The following is an 18953-nucleotide window of genomic DNA, read 5'->3' as shown; positions in this document are numbered from 1 at the left end:
ATTGGCCGCATTATGTGTGTTAAATGGTCGACTTAGAAGCTAGAATGAGTGTCGTGAGTTGTGAGCTGGGATGTTTTTAATTGTGGCGCAGGTGGTGTGGTCTGAGAAAAAACATACTGCAATGCTCTCGCCTCTTTGAGCTTCACTCAACCGTCATGTAAATCCATCAGTATCCTGACTTTTTGTTATATGACCTCTTATAAATTTTTTAATCTTTCTTTTTCTTCTTCCCTACTGTTACAGGCTTGATGACATCATGTCCAGATATCACTCCCCTCCTTTCCAGACACTCTCCTTCCTCCCTCTTTTCCTCTTCACCCTCTTCCCTCTCTCCCTTCTTTCTCCCCTCCTTTCTCAATCTCCTCTCAGCTGGACCGCTCCTCATGACCCCTGCTACCATCTGGATGGGCGTCCACGCCACTGTCTATCTGAATTCATCAATACGGCCTATGGAGTGCCTGTGATGATGGAGGACCTCCAGCAAGGACCCAAGACAAACATCAGCAATTTAACAGACCTTCATAACCCTCACAATCTGACATGCTGGACGGCTGCCGAAGGCTCAGGCGGTGGGGACTGGACTTTAACAGTTCCTCTAGGCAGACGCTTTGAAATCACTTACATTAGTCTTCAGTTCTGTCAACAGGTGGAGTCTGTAGATTCCTACCCCATCTCCATCTTGAAGTCAATGGACTTTGGTCGGAGCTGGCGCCCCCTACAGTTTTATTCAAGCGACTGCATGGGCACATTTGGCCGTCCTGCGCAGACCATAGCTCTGACAAAGCACCAGGAGACGGAGCCGCTGTGTTCAGATCCTAGACCACTGCAGAAGCATCGTGGAAACGTCGTGCTGGCCTTCTCGACTTTGGATGGACGTCCTTCCTCACCAGATTTTGACTACAGTCCAGGGCTCCAAGATTGGGTGACTGCAACAGACATAAAGATAGTATTTCATCAATCATTGGATAAAATGAAAAAGCAAGAAGAGAAACTAAACGAAGTGGGAGGCACATTTAGATGGAGGGAAAGGGGAGACAAAGTTCTGAGGTTTGGCGAGAAAAACACTGGCATTGAAATTTGGAGAAACAGTCAAGAAAAACAGACTTCAACACAGAGAACTAGAAACAAAAGCACTGTGCACCAAAGTGGCCTCAATGTCACTCGAAAAGAGATGGGATCTCAAGGTAGAGTGGAAAGAGGCCGTAAGAAAGACAGCTACAAGCCATGCCAGGACGGCACATGTGATTGGTCCCTAAATATCCCGCAGCAGGGCTCCAAAGGGCGAGAGCTGAGGAGAAGAAGAAACAATGCAGGGAGGGGGAAGTCCCATTCTAAATCGAGAAAAAACTCCTCACGCAACCTCGTCCCATCATCTCTTAACGCCCCACTAAAACCCTCTCTCGCCCTTTCCGACCTACAGGTCGGCGGCAGGTGCAAGTGCAATGGCCATGCCTCTCGCTGTCGTCGCGACAACCAGGGGCGTGCCATGTGTCAGTGTGAGCATCACACATCTGGGCCGGATTGTGACGTGTGTGAGCAATTTTTTTATGATCGACCATGGCAACGGGCCACACCCAGCCAACCACACCCGTGCGTCCGTGAGTTTAAGCCTGTGTGTGTCTGGTGGTCTGTCTGTGCTCAAATGTCTATTTTTAAATAGGATTCACTGCTCCTTACATGCAGAAAAATAGTATTTTCACATAATATCATATAAAATGTAAACATCATTATAAAATTTACAATCCACTGTAAAAAAAACTTACTCTTAATGAGTATTTTTGTTTAATTTACCAATTTAAACCACTAAAAACCTCAAATTAAATTTATGCAATAAGCAATTAAACTTTGTGACTCCAACACCTTTGGATGATTAAATTGATTTCATGATTTCATTCGAGTAAACAAATCAAACCCACTCTCTTTTGGCAAAAGCCACAAATGTAATGTAATCTTAATCTTATGCAGTGTTGCTTTGCAAATAAATTTGAGCATTATTTCATATTTAAGTAGATTTTTTTGTTTATTAAGAAGTTCCATTTCTTTACTGATACTAAAATGTTTTTCACTCCTTTCACTGCTATTTTATAATCTACTATCTGCGCTCATCTTTGTCTGTTTCTCTCTTTCCCAGCATGTGAATGTAATGGTCACTCTACTAAGTGTAGGTTCAGTATGGCCGTGTATCAGCAGTCTGGTCGAGTCAGTGGAGGTATTTGTTTGAAGTGCCGGCACCACACAACGGGACGCCACTGCCAGTTCTGCCAGAACGGATATACACGAGACCACAGCAAACCGCTCAGCCACCGCAAGGCCTGCCAGCGTCAGTAACAATTGATTTGTCTGTGTGTTTTATGTGGAAATCACGTTTAAGCTGGTATATATGTGAGTGAATCATTCTTGCCGTTCCACAAGTGAAAAGAAAAACATGTTTTTTTGGCTTTGCCATCTGTGGGGTCTGAGGTGTGTGAAAGGCAGCATAGTCTGTGTCTGTGTTATGGCTACACTATGAGTGAAGGAATGCACACTGACATTTGCCCTTTGACTGCTCTCATATCTATGACATGCTCACAGAGCATTTTAGTCAATGTCCCAATATAACATCAGTTTACACTGCGTGCTTGTGCATGCATTTCATACATTAATGTTCATTTGTAATTTAGTTTGTAAAATGTATACAAAATCTAAATTATGTCTTGACAATACCAATACCTCTGCTAACACCTAAATATTTGAATTAGATGATAGAATTATCTTATAAATTTGGAAACTGAAAGATTTAGAACTTGTTCATGTTAAAACAGACCTGACTTTTTAAGCGTATATAAATGTTTGTAGGATGGCTGGAGTTTTGTTTGGATGAAGAAAGGTTGAGCAGAAGCAGATCTTTCCTCTCAGTGGTCTCCCAACCATCACACATATGTTTTATGGGGAAAATCTTGCTCAGGGGGTCAATGAGACTTGAATTACAACTGAAGACATGAACCACAGCTGCCTTGTTCTGTGTAGTATTACTCATCATTTCCCTTCATGTGTCTAAACCTGCTAGTCTCACACTAATACCCTTAGTCTCATGAGAAATCTCTTCTCTCTTCCTTCCATTTTTTCCTGCTTCTTCTTTCGAAATTGCTCTTGTTCCTAATCTTTTTTCTTCACTTTCATCCTTTCATTTGTTATTTTGTTTCCCTCAGCGTGCCAGTGCCACCCCATGGGTGCAGTGGGCCGTTGGTGTAACCAGTCCACAGGGCAGTGTTTGTGTAGAGAAGGAGTCACAGGACAGAGGTGTAACCGTTGTGCTCCCGGGTACAAGCAAGGCCATTCCCCCATCCGGCCATGCATCCGTAAGTATCACACCTTGCATTACTAATTTCATTGGATTCTGTATGATAACTAAAGTTGCTGGCCATAAGAAGCTCTGTTTACAGTAATGATATACTGATATATTAGCCAGGATTAATAATTGGCCCATATCTGGTCATCAACTGATGATGTTCTCTTGATGAACAGACATTTTCATCTCCCCACCTAGTTTCAAATTAGTCATTACATGTGCAGCTTTAATTAACCTACAGTGTGTTTTTGCATATACATGTTACATGCCTAATTTGTCTGTCAAGTGTGCATGACACAATCCATAATTTAATATTTGATGGATAAAATACATATTGCAAATAAGGACACTCTCTTTCGCATCATACACTCAACACAGTCCAATAAACACATACATACCAGACAATGTTGAGGTCTGACTTCGAAATAAGACTAGTACGGCTTGTGTCTGAATAAAGTGTGTAAGTGATTTAAAAAAATAATAATAATTTACTGCTTTAGTACAACTTTTGAATTCTTACAGTGAATTTAAATTCTCTTAGCAGTTTTCAGTTGATAGTAAACTATTTCTGTTTTCATTATTCTGAATTTGAGTAAATGATTTATAAAACAAGCTTATATTCATTTAACATAGTTTGTGTCTTGCTATCACTGAACTGTATAAATTATAGGCTATAACAGTCAGTGGTCTGGGGAAACGGCCATTTCAACCCATACACTACTTTTCAAAAGTGACAGTGAAGATATTTACAGGTGCATATCAGAAAATTAGAATATAGTGAAAAAGTTCATTTTTTCTTGTAACTTATTTAAAAAGTGAAACTTTCAAATATTTTAGATTCATTACATGTAAAGTAAAACACTTCAAAACTTTTTGTGCTGTATCAAAGCATATTAAATGCAAAGTTGACTGGAAGGAAGAATTTGTGTAGGAAAAGTTGCACAAGCAACAGGGATGACCACAAGCTTAAGAATACTGTCAAGCAAAGCTGATTTAAACCCTTGGGAGAGCTTCACAAGGAGTGGACTGAAGCTGGAGTCAGTGCATCAAGAGTCACCACGCTCAGACCTCTTCAGGAAAAGGGCTACCAAGCCACTTCTGAACCAGAGACAACGTCAGATGCGTCTTACCTGGGCTGTGGAGAAAAAGAACTGGACTGTTGCTCAGTGGTCCAAAGTCCTCTTTTCAGATGAAAGTACATTTTGCTTTTCATTTGGAAATCAAGGTCTGGAGGAAGGCTGGAGAGGCACAGAATCCAAGCTGCTTGAAGTCCAGTGTGAAGTTTCCGAAGTCAGTGATGATTTGGGAAGCCGTGACGTCTGCTGGTGTTGGTCCATTGTGTTTTATCAAGTCCAAAGTCAATGCAGCCATCTACCAGGAGATTGTAGAGCACTTTATGCTTCCATCTGCTGACAAGCTTTATGGAGATGCTGATTTCCTTTTCCAGCAGGACTTTAGCACCTGCACACACTGCCAAAACCACTTCCAAGTGCTTTGCTGACCATGATATTACTGTGCTTGATTGGCCAGCCAACATGCCTGACCTGAACCCCATAGAGAATCTATGGGATATTTTCAAGAGAAAGATGAGAAACAGTCAATCCAACAATCCAGATGAGATGAAGGCTCAATAGTGCCTCAGCAGTGCCACAGGCTGATCGCTTCCATGCCACACCTCACTGATGCTGAAATTTGTGCTAAAGGAGCCCCGACCAAGTATTGAGTGCATAAATTAACATACTTTAAAGAACTTGAACTTTTCTGTTTTGCAAATCCTTTTTTTGATGGATCTTAGGAAATATTCTAATATTTTGAGATACTAATTTTTGACTTTCCTAAGCTGTAAGCTCTAATCATCAAAATTAGAACAAAAAAACTTTTGAAGTGTTTTACTTGACATGTAATGAATCTAAAATATATGAAAATTTCACTTTTTGAAACAAGTTACAAGAAAAAATTAACTTTTTCATCCATTTCTGAGATGCACCTGTATGCTACAAAAAGTCCTGAGAAAAATCTGAGAAAAAAATGCATCACAATTTCCACAAATATTAAGCAGCACAACTGTGTTCAGCACTGATAATCATAATAATGGAATAAATTACTTTATGGAAGATATTAAAATAGAAAACAGTTATAACATTTCATAATAGTATTGTTTAAACTGTATTTTTAATAAGCCTTGGTGAGTCTCTTAACCGACATCAAACATTTGAATGGTAGTGTCATTTATTTTATTTTTTTTCCTGTTTTATTTTTCACCTCAACTGCCCTTGACCCAATTAAATGGCTTAATTTATTTAAACTCCAAACTCAGCATTATTGTCCCTTGGCAAACTACTGTTTGTTTATGAAAGATTTAGTAGAAGCCGCTCTCTGAAATTCTAACGCCTTCCCCTCATTCCTGTGAATAAATGGTTCCATACAAAGTCCTGAAACTTCTCAGGTGGTGCCACTTGGCTTTCATCAACATTACAATCAGCTTTCCTGGATTTCTGGGTGCTTCATTTTCATTACGTGATAATCCAATGAATATTGCTGCGTTTTTATTTCTCAAAGTTCACATAACAGCGCAAGCCTCAGGGAAAAGGATGACATGGTATGGCGAACAGCACCTGTCGTGGTGCACAACCAGACCCGTTTCCCTCCCAGCACGACAGACGCATAATTCTTCACGGGTTACGGCTCAGTGATAGAAGAGCTTGTTTGTTGTTCTACATGGATCGTCTCAACATGGATATTTATAGCGTGAGCTCCCGTCTTTTCTGCACCAAAGGCGAGCCGCAGCTAAAAACATGACTGGCTCCAGCAAACCGTTTGCCACCTCTCATGGAGCAGGAAACGCAGCCGTCGTTTATCACAGGGAAAGTGACCCAGACATTAGATATTATTAGCACTTGAAGATTTGTGGGGTTTTTATTTTGGATAACAGGGACCAGGAAGTCTCAGGTTATCCATGTTAAACACTAACTATATGCTACATCCTTTAAAGCAAATGGATTTCTTCATTGCCAGCTCTTACACCCAGAGACCTACTAAATGCCTCTGGGGCTAAAAACACTAAAATGAATCTGAAGCTGTTTGACGTTTGATATGAGTTATTGCTGAGGGACTTTCAAGTTTGGGGGGTTGGAGGAGGAGGATAAGGTGTCAGTGTCCCAGTTGTGTCAGAGATGTGGGCAGAAGTACAGAACTCATGGGTAATATATGGTTGACCCAGCGTTGCAGAGCTATCATGGGCCGTATGTATGCGTGTTTGACAGAGGGCGTCCTGATAGGCGTCCCTATTGACCTTTAAGACCACACACATGCACGAAATTGTCTGGGCTCACTCACAGTGACAAAAGTACGCTTGTTTTTAACACAAGCATTCCACATGCACTAAAACACAACAGGGCAAACTGCAGTCACAACACACACGTCCCCTTTTCCCCTTACACGCTCACAAATGGCAAGTATGCCCTAATGAGCCACCGCAGGGATTAGAACGAGTCACCCACAGCGGAGGTGTGAAAAAGAGGAAGGACAAAATGAAAGGCACACAAATAAACTTGTCACTGCTTGCTGTAATTTAATGAGACCCTCGTCCCCCTTTCTCTATGTCTGTTGTTCGTTCAGGTATTCAGGAGGTTGCACCACCCACCCCAGTTTACCAGCCTCAGTACAGCATTGGTAAGCAATTGGTTCTGCCTTATAAACACACACACACACACACAATAATATTATTTTGAGCTTCCTGGTTAGGGAACTGTTCATTTGTGAACTGTCATCTTTTTTTTCCAATGTAAAGTATTTAATTTTGTTAATGTTATGTTTTATTCACGTATAACATTGCCAAAGCTTTATACACACAAAAAAGAACAATGACAAGAAACAACAATAATGAAATAATATTAAAATAAGACGCGTATTCTACATAATTAAGCAATTAAATGTGATTTACTGCCCCCTAGTGGATCAACTTTGTGCTGTAACATTTTGTTGTGGTGTGTAACACAATTGCTTTCTTGTCACATTAATTTCTCTCATTAAAAATGTTCTGCATTATATAGTGTTGAAAGATAATAGTATGTCTTTTAACAAGCTGCACAATTGGATTATTCATGTTCCTATAATTCATAGTGTGGGATAAGTAATGCACCACATTTTACTTATTATTAACCTATGTATAATTTATCATTATTTGTTATTAGTCTTTGTAGAGATGTTTGAAGCAGAATTTAAATTTATCATCGATTCGATGAAGTTTGCATCAATGATTCTGTTATTTTCCTGTTTATTACTGTGAAGCTGCTTTGAAAAAATCTGTATTGTATAAACTGCAATATAAATAAAGTGATTTGACTTGAGTATAATTATAATAATTTATGTCTTTCCTATTTTATTTTAAATACAAATAAATCAGAATTTATATGTAGACAGAAATTTTCTGCATCATTCCTTGTAACTGCTATGTATGTTTTCTCTACACAAATCAACATCAGAATTACTCTTTGTTCACTTTCAGGCTTGTTTAAAAAACCTGGAACTGTCTCTGCAATTATTTAAAAGTTGCTTTAATGATATCCAGTCACATGTTTTGAAATTGCAAAAGAGTTCCATCCTGCTGTTCATTTATTGACACTGGCTCAGACTTATACGTTTTATTTTAAAACTGTATTATTGTCTTCTGATTCCACTGTGACAACAAGCCTCTGCTGACTCCTTACTTAAACCAAGTATTGATACCAAACAGAGATAAGACCGAAAAATATATAACCCTTTCTTAAGAGACTCACATATGAGTCTCAGGTTGACTAAATTAAGTATTTTCCAGGGTGATACTATCTTGAAATCTGGCCTGGTGACCAGCAGACAGTAAAAAACCCAGAGCAGATATTTTCTTTCCGAATAAAACATGTTGTTCCATTGACAGCAACAGCATATTGTGCAGTCTGCCATGATTATGGTAATATATACCTGCCGCAGCTGCTTCGATAATATCTAAAAAGTGTAGTGCAGTCCATTACTGCTGATTGATTTCACACACATTACTGTGATCTGCACTGAGCAGACAGGCCAACGCTAGATCTCTGGAGACTAAAGAACTGCCTTTTACTAATAGAAAAAACATTCCTGGACCCCCGTGCTCTATTAAATACTTGAATAGAGATATAGAACAGCCCTTTGCTTTCCTTTCTTGGAGAGATTGATACTGGTGGTCTAGTTTGTACAAAGCATAATTTAAAATAGATTACAGAATGTGTGTGATTAACCTTTCCATTGTTGCTTTTTAGTAATGGGAAAAAAAGTTTACATAGAAATGTTTTTTTTTTTAAACGTGTGTAATTACAGTAAGTGTTTCTCTCTCTCTCTCACTCCAGGCGAGGAATGTCTTTCTTACTGTCCACCTTCCCAAGCAAGAGTCAAAATGAATTTAGAGACATATTGTCTCAAGGACTATGGTAAGTCCTTAACTACCGAATTTTGTTTATGCCTCAGAATAAAACATAAAAAGGCAATTATAAGTTAAATGAAGAAATAAAGTCACATCATGTGATATAATGATATAAAGTCACAATTATGAGAAACAAGGTTGCAATTGTGGGATATGTAAATCACATGTAGACATAAAAAGTCACAATTACCCTCTTTTTTTTTTTTTTTTTGCGGAGGTGAAAATCAAGCGGAGTGTAGTTCTGGTAGGTCACATTAGTCAAGCTCGCGTCAGCTGACTCTCAGCTGATCCTCGTCTCCCTATAGGGATACGACACCTATCACAGCACCCATAAATAAAGTCCTTCAGTATTATCAGCAGCTTTTGTGTTGCTCAATAGCTAATTACCCTCCTCCATCCCCAACTCCTCCTCTCATCCATTCAGGATTCGACCTTCTGATTTCCCTTTGACTCAGACTAATTTCTAAAATGTGTAAATTAAATTATTGAACATAAATGATATCTGCAATACCTTTATGTTGGTTCTTGTCTGTTTACCCTGGGGGGTTATCGCTGCTCTCCCTGTTCTCATCTATGCTAGGCTGCATGGATGCGCAGGGAGTTCTTGCCCAGAACAGAACCATGCCGCCAATCCAAACTGTATGCTAATTGTCAATCATCCTTGACAACAGTGGCTCTGACAGAAATAGGAATATGACAGTAATACACTGCCAGTCAAAAGTTTGGAATAATGAAGTTTGTGAAAGAAGTCTATTTTGCTCTCTAAAGCATCTTTTTTTTTTTTTTAAATCTAAAATAAAATGAAGCAGTAATATTGTGATATATTATTACATTTTAATATGGCTATTTTATAGATTAATATATATATTTTTTTTAAGTTATTTATTCCTGTGATGGTAAAGCTGAATTTCCAGCAGCTATTACTCCAGTCTTCAGTGCCACATGATCCTTCAGAAATCAATCGTTCTGTTCTGGTGCTCAATTATTGTTGTTGCTAATTTATTAATAATGGTTCTTATTGTAATCAGCGTTGAAAATAGTTTTTGCTGCTTAAAATTGTTGTGGAAACCATGATACATTTTTTTCAGGATTCTTTGATGAATAGAAAATACAGTGAACAAAATTTATTTAGTAATTTTATAGTATTTTAAATAGTAATAATATTTCACAATATTGCTGTTTTTCTGTATTTTTGATCATATAAATACAGCCTTCAAGAGAATAAGATATTTATTTTAAGAACATTAAAAAATCTTAATTATTTTAAACCTGTACTGTACTATGCATAGAATTACATTTCTTTTGAAAATCACTGAAGTATGTGAAGCATGATGAAGAACCTTAAGGCTAGAAAATAACACACTACTACCCTCTTAAAATTGGAACATATTTTAAAAAACTATGCATCATGCACCTGCCAACTTTGTAAATGGTTAGACAGCACAGACACACACACACAGACACACACACACACACAAAACACTGGGCATCATAGACAAAACAACTAATAATCACACATTGCCAGACTTTCAAATCATTCTGAACGCAACAATTTCACAGATACCTGCGCCTTGTTGCTGGAAGCTGCATGACAAATTAAAACAATATGTGTTTAAGAATCAGCTCAACATATCAAACATGTTTGCTATCCTCTGACTGGATAGAGTCATAGTCTGCAGCTAAAAAAGTCAGAGTCTTAGCCAATGACACACTACAGTATGCAATTTTCTGTGAAATCTGTCAACTCTGCTGAAAATCTGCAGACATGCTTTGACTTTTGGCAACTATGGTTGACTTACAAAGTGATGCAAAAGTCATGTAATGTATTCCAGTCTTTATTCTTATTGTCTGTTTTCTGTCATACTTTTGTCCCAGTGCTGAAGGTGCAGGTCAAAAGTAAGGAACGTTCTGGTCCCTGGTGGCAGTTTTCCATATTGGTGCAGTCAGTTTTTCGCATGGGCTCTTCACACGTAAAGCGAGGCATTCAGGCCCTCTGGGTTCCAGATCGGGACCTGAGCTGTGGTTGCCCTGCGCTTCAGATGGGCCGGACATTCCTCCTGATTGGAGCGGAGGAAAGCGGGCGGAGTTGGGTCCCCGAGGAGAGGCGATTAGTCGCAGACCGCACCACAATGGCTTTGCAATGGAGGGAACACTGGAGCCCCAAATTAAGAGGCTTCCGCGGGCAGGACACCCGGGGAAAGTGCCAACAGGGAAATACCACTATGCAGAAACACTCTCACCCAAACTTGTACGAAGAATACACCCCCCCACATCTTAAGAAACTGCAGTCTGAGCCACACAGACCACATAAACATACACACACGGCACATAAGCAGCATCATTTAACCACACAATCTGGAGGATCAGACTTCACGCACACATACAAAAGAGGAGGAACTCAGGGCGTACATGGAAAAGACACAGAAACGCACCTTGAGGAGGAACGTAAGGCTGAAAACGTCACTCAGGAAACACATCATGTGTTGCAGCACACCCAGGATCCTCTCTCAGGAACTTCAAAGATGAGTCAAGCCAATGAGCATGAGCAGTACCAACCAACAGCATGTCCAACATGGTCACCTGGGCCACCTGTCTAACAAAATGAGCTATTATGAGCAGCAATACAAAAGAAAGTTGAAGGAGTAATTTACCAAAAAATTAAAATTTGCTAAAAAATACTCACACTATCATCCAAGATGTGGATGAATTTGTTTCTATATTAGAACATATTTGGAGAAATGTAGCATTATTATCGCTTGCTCACCAATGCATCCTCTGCAGTGAATGGGTGCCATCAGAATGAGAATCCAAACAGCTGATAAAAACATCACAATAATCCATATACAATCCACACGACTCCAGTCCATCAATTAATGTCTTGTGAAGAGAAAACATGTATGTTTGTAATAAAAAAATTAATCATTAAGATGTTTATAACCATTGCTTTTGGCTAAAATAAAGTCCTCTATTCATAATATTGCTTTCTACAGTGAAAGAGTCGTCTCGTCTGAACTAGGAGAGAAATATACACTGGAGTAAGCATTATTATGGATTTTGGCCATAAATGGATTATGGATTCATATTTGGTTACAACACCTTAATAATGGATTTCTTACAAACACACAGCTCTTCACTTCACAAGATGTTAAATGATCAACTTGTGGATTATTGTGGTGTTTTTAATCAGCTGTTTGGACTCTCATTCTGACGGCACCCATTCACTGGTGAGCAGGAGATGTAATGCTAAATTATTACAAACTGTTCTGATGAAGAAACAAACTCATCTACATCTTGGATGGCCTGGGGGTGAATATATTTTTGTGAACGATTCCATTAAGAAATGCCTTCGGTGGGCTTTAGACATGGCATGGCAAGGGATATTTTGGATGACTCTAATCTAGTATGTTTCCTATACAGAGCCACTCAATCCACTGAATATTCACACACTTTGCTGTGAGTATCTAAGTATTTTTGTATGATGTGCTATATATTCATCACCAGATTACAGAGCCATTTGTATTATTATTATTATTGCTATTCAGATGAAACATGCAGGTATTTTTCATGTCACATGCTCTGAGAAAAAAAAATTGCACCTTCCCTCCAGGAAGGGATTAGTCTAATCCAAATATTAAAAGACTGAAAATTGCCATATTTTACTCAACAAGAATGGCATCCTGTTCAGTCCACAGTATTTAGTCTGACAGTCAGACATGTAAGACTCTTATTGCTGGATTGTAAGAGGCACATTGTTTTCAGATCAGCAGCTGACAAATCTTATCCATTCTGGTCTCCATCACCGACAGACAGGTTAAGTGTGGCTAAAGATTTTCTGCCCACAGTAAATCAGTCAGTAATACATTTTTAAATAGTTTTTAATACATTTTTGTGGCTAGAAAAAAAATACACATACACACACACACATATATATATATATATGAATCATGAATCACATTGACAGTGAATTCAGACTGTATACAACAGATCTTTAATATGGTGCTTTTTAAGTCTTATTACTTGTGAATATTTTAAGCTATCATATAATATGTAAATGTTATAAATATTTGCATATCAAAATGTGACGACACGTCTTTTTTCTGTTTAACTTAACGCTCTACCTCATAATAAATATTGTTAACAAGCCTGGTAAAGTCGTTTATTCAGTTATTACAGTTTTTTACGATTGTTTACACACTAAAATAAAAATTTCCACACAATTCGCAAAATTCTACTCCAATGAGCAAAACACCTCCACAGATTTGCACAACATTACACACATTGTCTGCTTCACCCTTCTTGCAAAACATTACACACTGTGATTTGTAAAACTCTACACACATTTTCACACCTTAGACACAGATAAGGATTGTGAGGTTACTTCCTTGTCATTACAAAGCCCCGGATTGCCAATGACCACACTAATGAACGAATTGGATAAATCACATCCACCAGGTGTGGAAGCACACATGTGCTAATTTGAAAACGCTGCACTCAGCTGTGCTATAAAAGGCAGCAGGTGAGTTCACCTGTCTACACCTTCAACAAAAATGTAAGGAGCTAGAAGAAGAAGAAGAAGAAGAGTGAGAATGAGAGGGGGAGCTCAAAGAGGAGATGAAGGAGGTAGAGGAAGAGGAGAAGGAGATAGAGGAAGAGGCCTAGATAGAGGAAGAGGAGAAGGAGATAGAGGAAGAGGCCTAGATAGAGGAAGAGAAGAAGGAGATAGAGGAAGAGGCCTAGGTAGATGAAGAGGTAGAGAAGGACTTGAAGAGTTGATAGAACCTGAACAAAGAAGACGAGGACCAAATTTGACTCAAGAAATCCGTGCAACACTTATTGACCATGTTATCAACCATGGACTGACACTGATGGAAGCTAGACAAAGAGTTCAACCAAATCTCAGCAGAAATACTGTTGCGTCAGTAATTCTGACATTTCATCGAGAAAACAGGTAAGCTAACAACACAGTACAATTAAACTGAAGCTTTCTGTACTTATCAATATTGTTTACTGTGACATTTGACAGTAGGCTGCATGTGTATTTTTTTTACATAGGATTGAGGGTCGAGGACACCAAGGTGGAAGCGGCCCTATGTTCACTCGTGCACAAGAGGCCACCATTGTGAACATGGTTTTGACCAATAATTGTATCAGGCTGCGAGAAATCCAAGCCAATATCATCAATGATGACCATATTTTCAATAACATCCAACGAGTCTCTCTGTCAACATTAGGTCGAATCCTCAAGAAAAATCAAATATTCATGAAGCAACTGTATCGGGTACCATTTGACAGAAATTCAGAGAGAGTGAAACATCTGCGCAATGACTATGTGGAGGTATGTATTGTAGGGCTGCAACAACTAATCGATAAAATCGATTATTATCGATTATGAAAATCATCGACAACGATTCTCATTATCGATTAATCGGGTCTGCCCACAGTGCACGTCCAACTTCAGCTGGTTAGTCAAATTACGGCACTGAATAATGCATTTCTCAAAATGCATCTAAAAATAGTGGAGGAAACAGAATGAGATTCTGCCGGAGAAGCACGTGATCCAAGCTGCCCAAAACAAGATAATTCTTTATTTTAAGCTTTAAGTTAATGCATAAGAGTAATGGCTTGCCCTGTCAGGCGCTTTGACAGATGCGTGTGCGTCCTCAGCGCAAAAACGTTCAGTTTACGGTCATATCCTTATCTATAAATGCCACAAATTCACGCGAGCATTTCCATTTTTGCATAAAGGTCCGTCCTGACAGTCTGTGTTAAGTTTAAAATACCGAATGAGCGCCGGCGCGGCGGGAGCGCGCACGCGCGTCAGACGAACAGAACACAGTAGAGAGGGAGACAATTAATAGGCTTTTCAGCGCAAACATATCCATTGTGCTGAATTATCTGTTGTTGAAAGTTAATTTAAGGTTTAAAATAAATTAAAATATTTTATGAGAGTAGGAACTTTAAAGGGATAACAGCGTGTAATTGTCTGTCTGAATATAAACATGAGACGCTCCATAACGGCCTTTTACAGGATAAAGAAATGACGAGGTGACTGTGATCAAAGTAGTTCCTGCAGAACATTACTCTGACCTGTTGGTTAACACTGAGTTTGTGTTTTTATTCGTCTTTATTATTATCTTTATTATTTTCATTTTTAATAGAGGTTTAAACTATATTCAATTTTTACAATGCTTAACAAATTTATGTAAGTTTTTTAACAATGTGTTTATGTAAGGTTTGTGCCACTGCTGCTCTAAAGTAACAGTATTGGTGATAACCAAAATCATTTTTCGGCTTTCTGTACTGGTTAGTACTCCAATATGTGTAAGCTCTTTAGTAACAGTAGTAGGCTATTTTTAATGCTATAATATCATTATTGCTGTTATCTATGAAAGAAAACCAGAGCACTTATTTTTTCTTGTATTTTTTATTTGAGTATTTTTTTTTCGCGATACCCAATTGCAGTCAAAAAGTACATAAACAATACCAGCAAGAATGCAAGCTGTTATGAGGCCATTTTTTATTATTATGTCTAATAAATGACAATAACATTTTTAAATTTAAATTTTTTTTTGACAAATTTCTAAAATATGTTTTCTCTTTATTATGCTAAGTGGTCTAATAAATTAAGCACTGTATGTTTTCATAGCATTCAGTTGTCACGTTTGTTTGAAGGACATTGGGCAGAATGTGGAATAGTGTTTTTTTTGGTCAATATTTTTTTAATCCGATTAATCGATTAATCGAAAGAATAATCGGCCAACTAATCGATTATCAAAATAATCGTTAGTTGCAGCCCTAATGTATTGTTCATCTTACTATGGTGTGGTATTGTGCACTGCTCATAATGTTCTGGCACAAAGAAATACTGTGCAATAGATATTGAATAGCATCTTATTGTCTTTTACTGTGTTTCAGAGAGTCTTGCTAATGGATGCTGCAGAAATTCAACATGAATTTATATATGTGGATGAGGCTGGATTTAACCTTGCGAAATCAAGAAGAGGGAGAAATGTAATTGGACACAGGGCAATCACCAATGTGCCAGGGCAGCGAGGGGGTAACATCACCCTTTGCGCTGCTATTACACAAAATGGGGTCCTCCACCAAAATGCAAATCTGGGACCCTATAATGCAAATCTAATACCTGCATTTCTTGACAGATTGCACGAGATTGTCACAGCATTAAACCAAGCGGACCAGATGCGGTACATTGCCGTTTGGGACAATGTCTCATTCCATCGGGCTGCTCTGGTCCAGAATTGGTTCCATGAGCATCCTGAATTTGAAGTCTTATACCTTCCCCCATACTCCCCCTTCCTGAATCCAATAAAAGAGTTTTTTTCAGCATGGCGGTGGAAGGTATACGACCTGCGGCCCTATGATCGTTTGCCCCTCATTCAGGCCATGGAGCAGGCCTGTGATCATATCGAAGCAGCTTCTGTGCAGGGCTGGATTCGTCACACGAGGCGACTCTTCCAACGGTGCCTTGCCAATGAAGACATAGCCTGTGATGTGGATGAAATCTTATGGCCTGATCCAGCCAGACCGAGAGATGATGAATAGTTACAGTATTCTTGTTGCTTTTACAGTAGTTTTTCTTCAGAGTCAAAGTGTATGTACTGCATGCAGTAATTTTTATTTGTCTACAGAGAGAAACTGGCTGCAATAGTGTCTGATCATTGAGGACTGTGTTGGTTAAATGAAAACTAATAGCATTTTCACAAATGTGTATATGTTTTGACTGAAGTGTGTCATTTTGCAAACAATCTAGCAATTATGCAAATTGAGTGTGGTGTTTGGATAATTGTGATTATATTTTGAAAAAATGAACCCGATTTTCAAAATTGCGTGTAAACAATTGAGAAAAACTGTAATACATTTAATGTTTCTATTTCAAAGAATAAAATGTAAAAAAAAAAGTGTACGAAAAGAAGTAAAATATAATATAAATGTGATTCATTTATTGAAAAAAAAGTCATAAAGAAGGAAAGTTCATGCACATGAGACTGAAAGGGGAAAGCCAAATGGAGAGAGACCGTAAAAGCGAGCGAGACGGCCAATGATGCACCTGCTTTGTTTGCACAGGAAACACCTGTTCCCAGCCTTCCTGCCTGACGACAGTTAATTTAGTGTAAAAAATCTCCCACAGCTTGAATGGCCAAACTGCCCCGCGCTTGCCTTGTTTTGAGAACAATATTGCAGGAAGTCTTACTCGCTAACTCTCGTGCCCTACTATCCACATGTCCTCTATTTTGTCTAGCAGCCAAGTGTGTGTATCAGATAACACACTCCCAACACTAGCAGAACCCCCGTGGACACACAGTTGTGCCTAAATACATGGCATGTGTGACATTTTGGTCACATTAAAAATGTTCCAAGCTCACCTGTACATTTAATCATGAAGTTCTGGGTTCAGTAATCGACAGCACTTGTGGAATATTCTTGATTACAAAATAAACTTCCTCTCACCCCTTCTTTCCTTAAGAAAAGAAAGGGAGTGAAGGAGACCATAAACGTTCAAATAACTTACTGTTTAGAAAGTAAACAATGTTAACACCATAGCTGTGGTTAACACGGTTTTAGTATAAAAAGAAATCGCTCACTAATCTTTTCCGTGTAAACTTACATCCCATTGTAGACATTTTTTACTAACCTTTTCTATTATTCTGTCAAAGTTATTCACCACTGTAGAAATCATTTACTAACCTTCTCTGTGTAAAGGTTTGTCCAATTTGCAGCATGTCTGTGACCGTGACAATTATAACAGCTTCGTCGCCATGACAACGCAGCGCCGTAAACCGCTGAAACGGCGTAAAATGATAAATTACCACTGATAGTGTAAATTACACAGCTTTGCAGCTCATATTATACACAGGTTTTAATAGAAGAATTAATTATAAGCTTAAAAAATGTAAGCCTCCCTTCACTTCCATTGTAAATGCGTCAGTTCGATTGTATGTATTTATTGTTATTATTCATTTTTGATTAATTTATTTATTTATTTTGAGCAAATTAATATTATGCTACAAATGTGGTCAACCGGAACAGATCTTCAGAGTGACGCCTTTTTTTCTCTCTTTTGGACGGGAATGAAAACGAGGCTGTGAGGGATAGAAGTTCAATGGATCAAAACAACATATCAATTGTTGAGCTTACAAACCATCTTTTTGGTAAAAAAAAAAAAAAAAAACAGTAAACAAAAACATCACAAGACATATTTTAAAGTTGTGAGTTATTAAAACTGTGATCTGGCACCTTTATACAGTGCATGTCCTTGTAAAGACTGTAAGTCTATCCCTCACAGCCTTTACCTTCGCGTAAAATTCACTGTGGTGTCTAACCTGACTACAGACAGACTGAATACATGTGGGATAAACGCTGAGTTCTGGACCCTGTGTGTTTACTGGCTGGCAAGAAGAATTTTTATGAGACACGAGGCCTATAGTACATTACAGAGGCAGAGGTCAACAAGCTCTACCACACTCACTCACTTTCTTCTGTTCTTTCTCACAGTGTGAGTAATGATACTGCTGATTGAACCTCACTGTTTAATAAGCCTTCCCGAACATGTTGCTAACACGCTCTCGTTGAGATCACACACACATACACAGACAGGCACAGGGAACCAGATACACACGCGGCTTCTGTTAACCCGAGAGTGAAGAGGTCAATCCAGTTGGTCCCTTGCATGCATGCCTCTCATACGAACACATTGCGTCCATGGCAACAAGATTCCTGCTCCCTGTTAGCTCTAATAAAACTGGTGCCATCTGTGTTACATACATGCAGTATACTGGTTCACTGTACCACACTGATAAACCTCAACATACATACACGTAATGTGTAAAATATACATCCAAACAATGACAGAATGGCAGGTGTGACCTCAATCTATCAAATCACCTTTAGGTTTATAGTGGACTGTATGTCATCATGATGCTCTTCTAGTTGCTAAAATTAAAATGAACTTCAACCTTCCTGATTTAGCTTGATTCGGCTGAATGAGGGGTTAAACTAAAAAAGAAAGAAAACACCTGCCTTTCAGAGATGCTATTCCCAGAGGCAGATCTTGCTTTTTTTTTAGCAAGCAGGAACACATGGGTTAAGCCCCAGAAACTGTACAACTTTTAACCAATTAAAATTTCATTTGTTTTTGTGTGTATATCTCTTACTAAAATGTAAGAAACA

At 38.6% G+C, this 18953-nt stretch overlaps 1 protein-coding gene across 1 annotated transcript; it reads left to right on the top strand.

Annotated features, from left to right (window-relative positions):
- Window positions 1-256: 256 nt before the first annotated feature.
- Window positions 257-11362, top strand: ntn5 (netrin 5; the record flags this gene model as incomplete). The annotated part of the gene is made up of 6 exons (XM_079416677.1): window positions 257-1598; window positions 2132-2320; window positions 3189-3338; window positions 6947-7000; window positions 8692-8772; window positions 10641-11362. The coding sequence occupies 6 exons, from the start codon at window positions 257-259 to the stop codon at window positions 11360-11362; spliced, it is 2538 nt and encodes an 845-aa protein (XP_079272803.1).
- Window positions 11363-18953: the final 7591 nt, after the last annotated feature.

The sequence above is a fragment of the Barbus barbus genome (genome assembly GCF_936440315.1).
Source record: "Barbus barbus genome assembly, chromosome: 1".
Lineage (NCBI taxonomy): Eukaryota > Metazoa > Chordata > Actinopteri > Cypriniformes > Cyprinidae > Barbus > Barbus barbus.
This window is presented reverse-complemented; position numbering and strand designations above follow the sequence as displayed.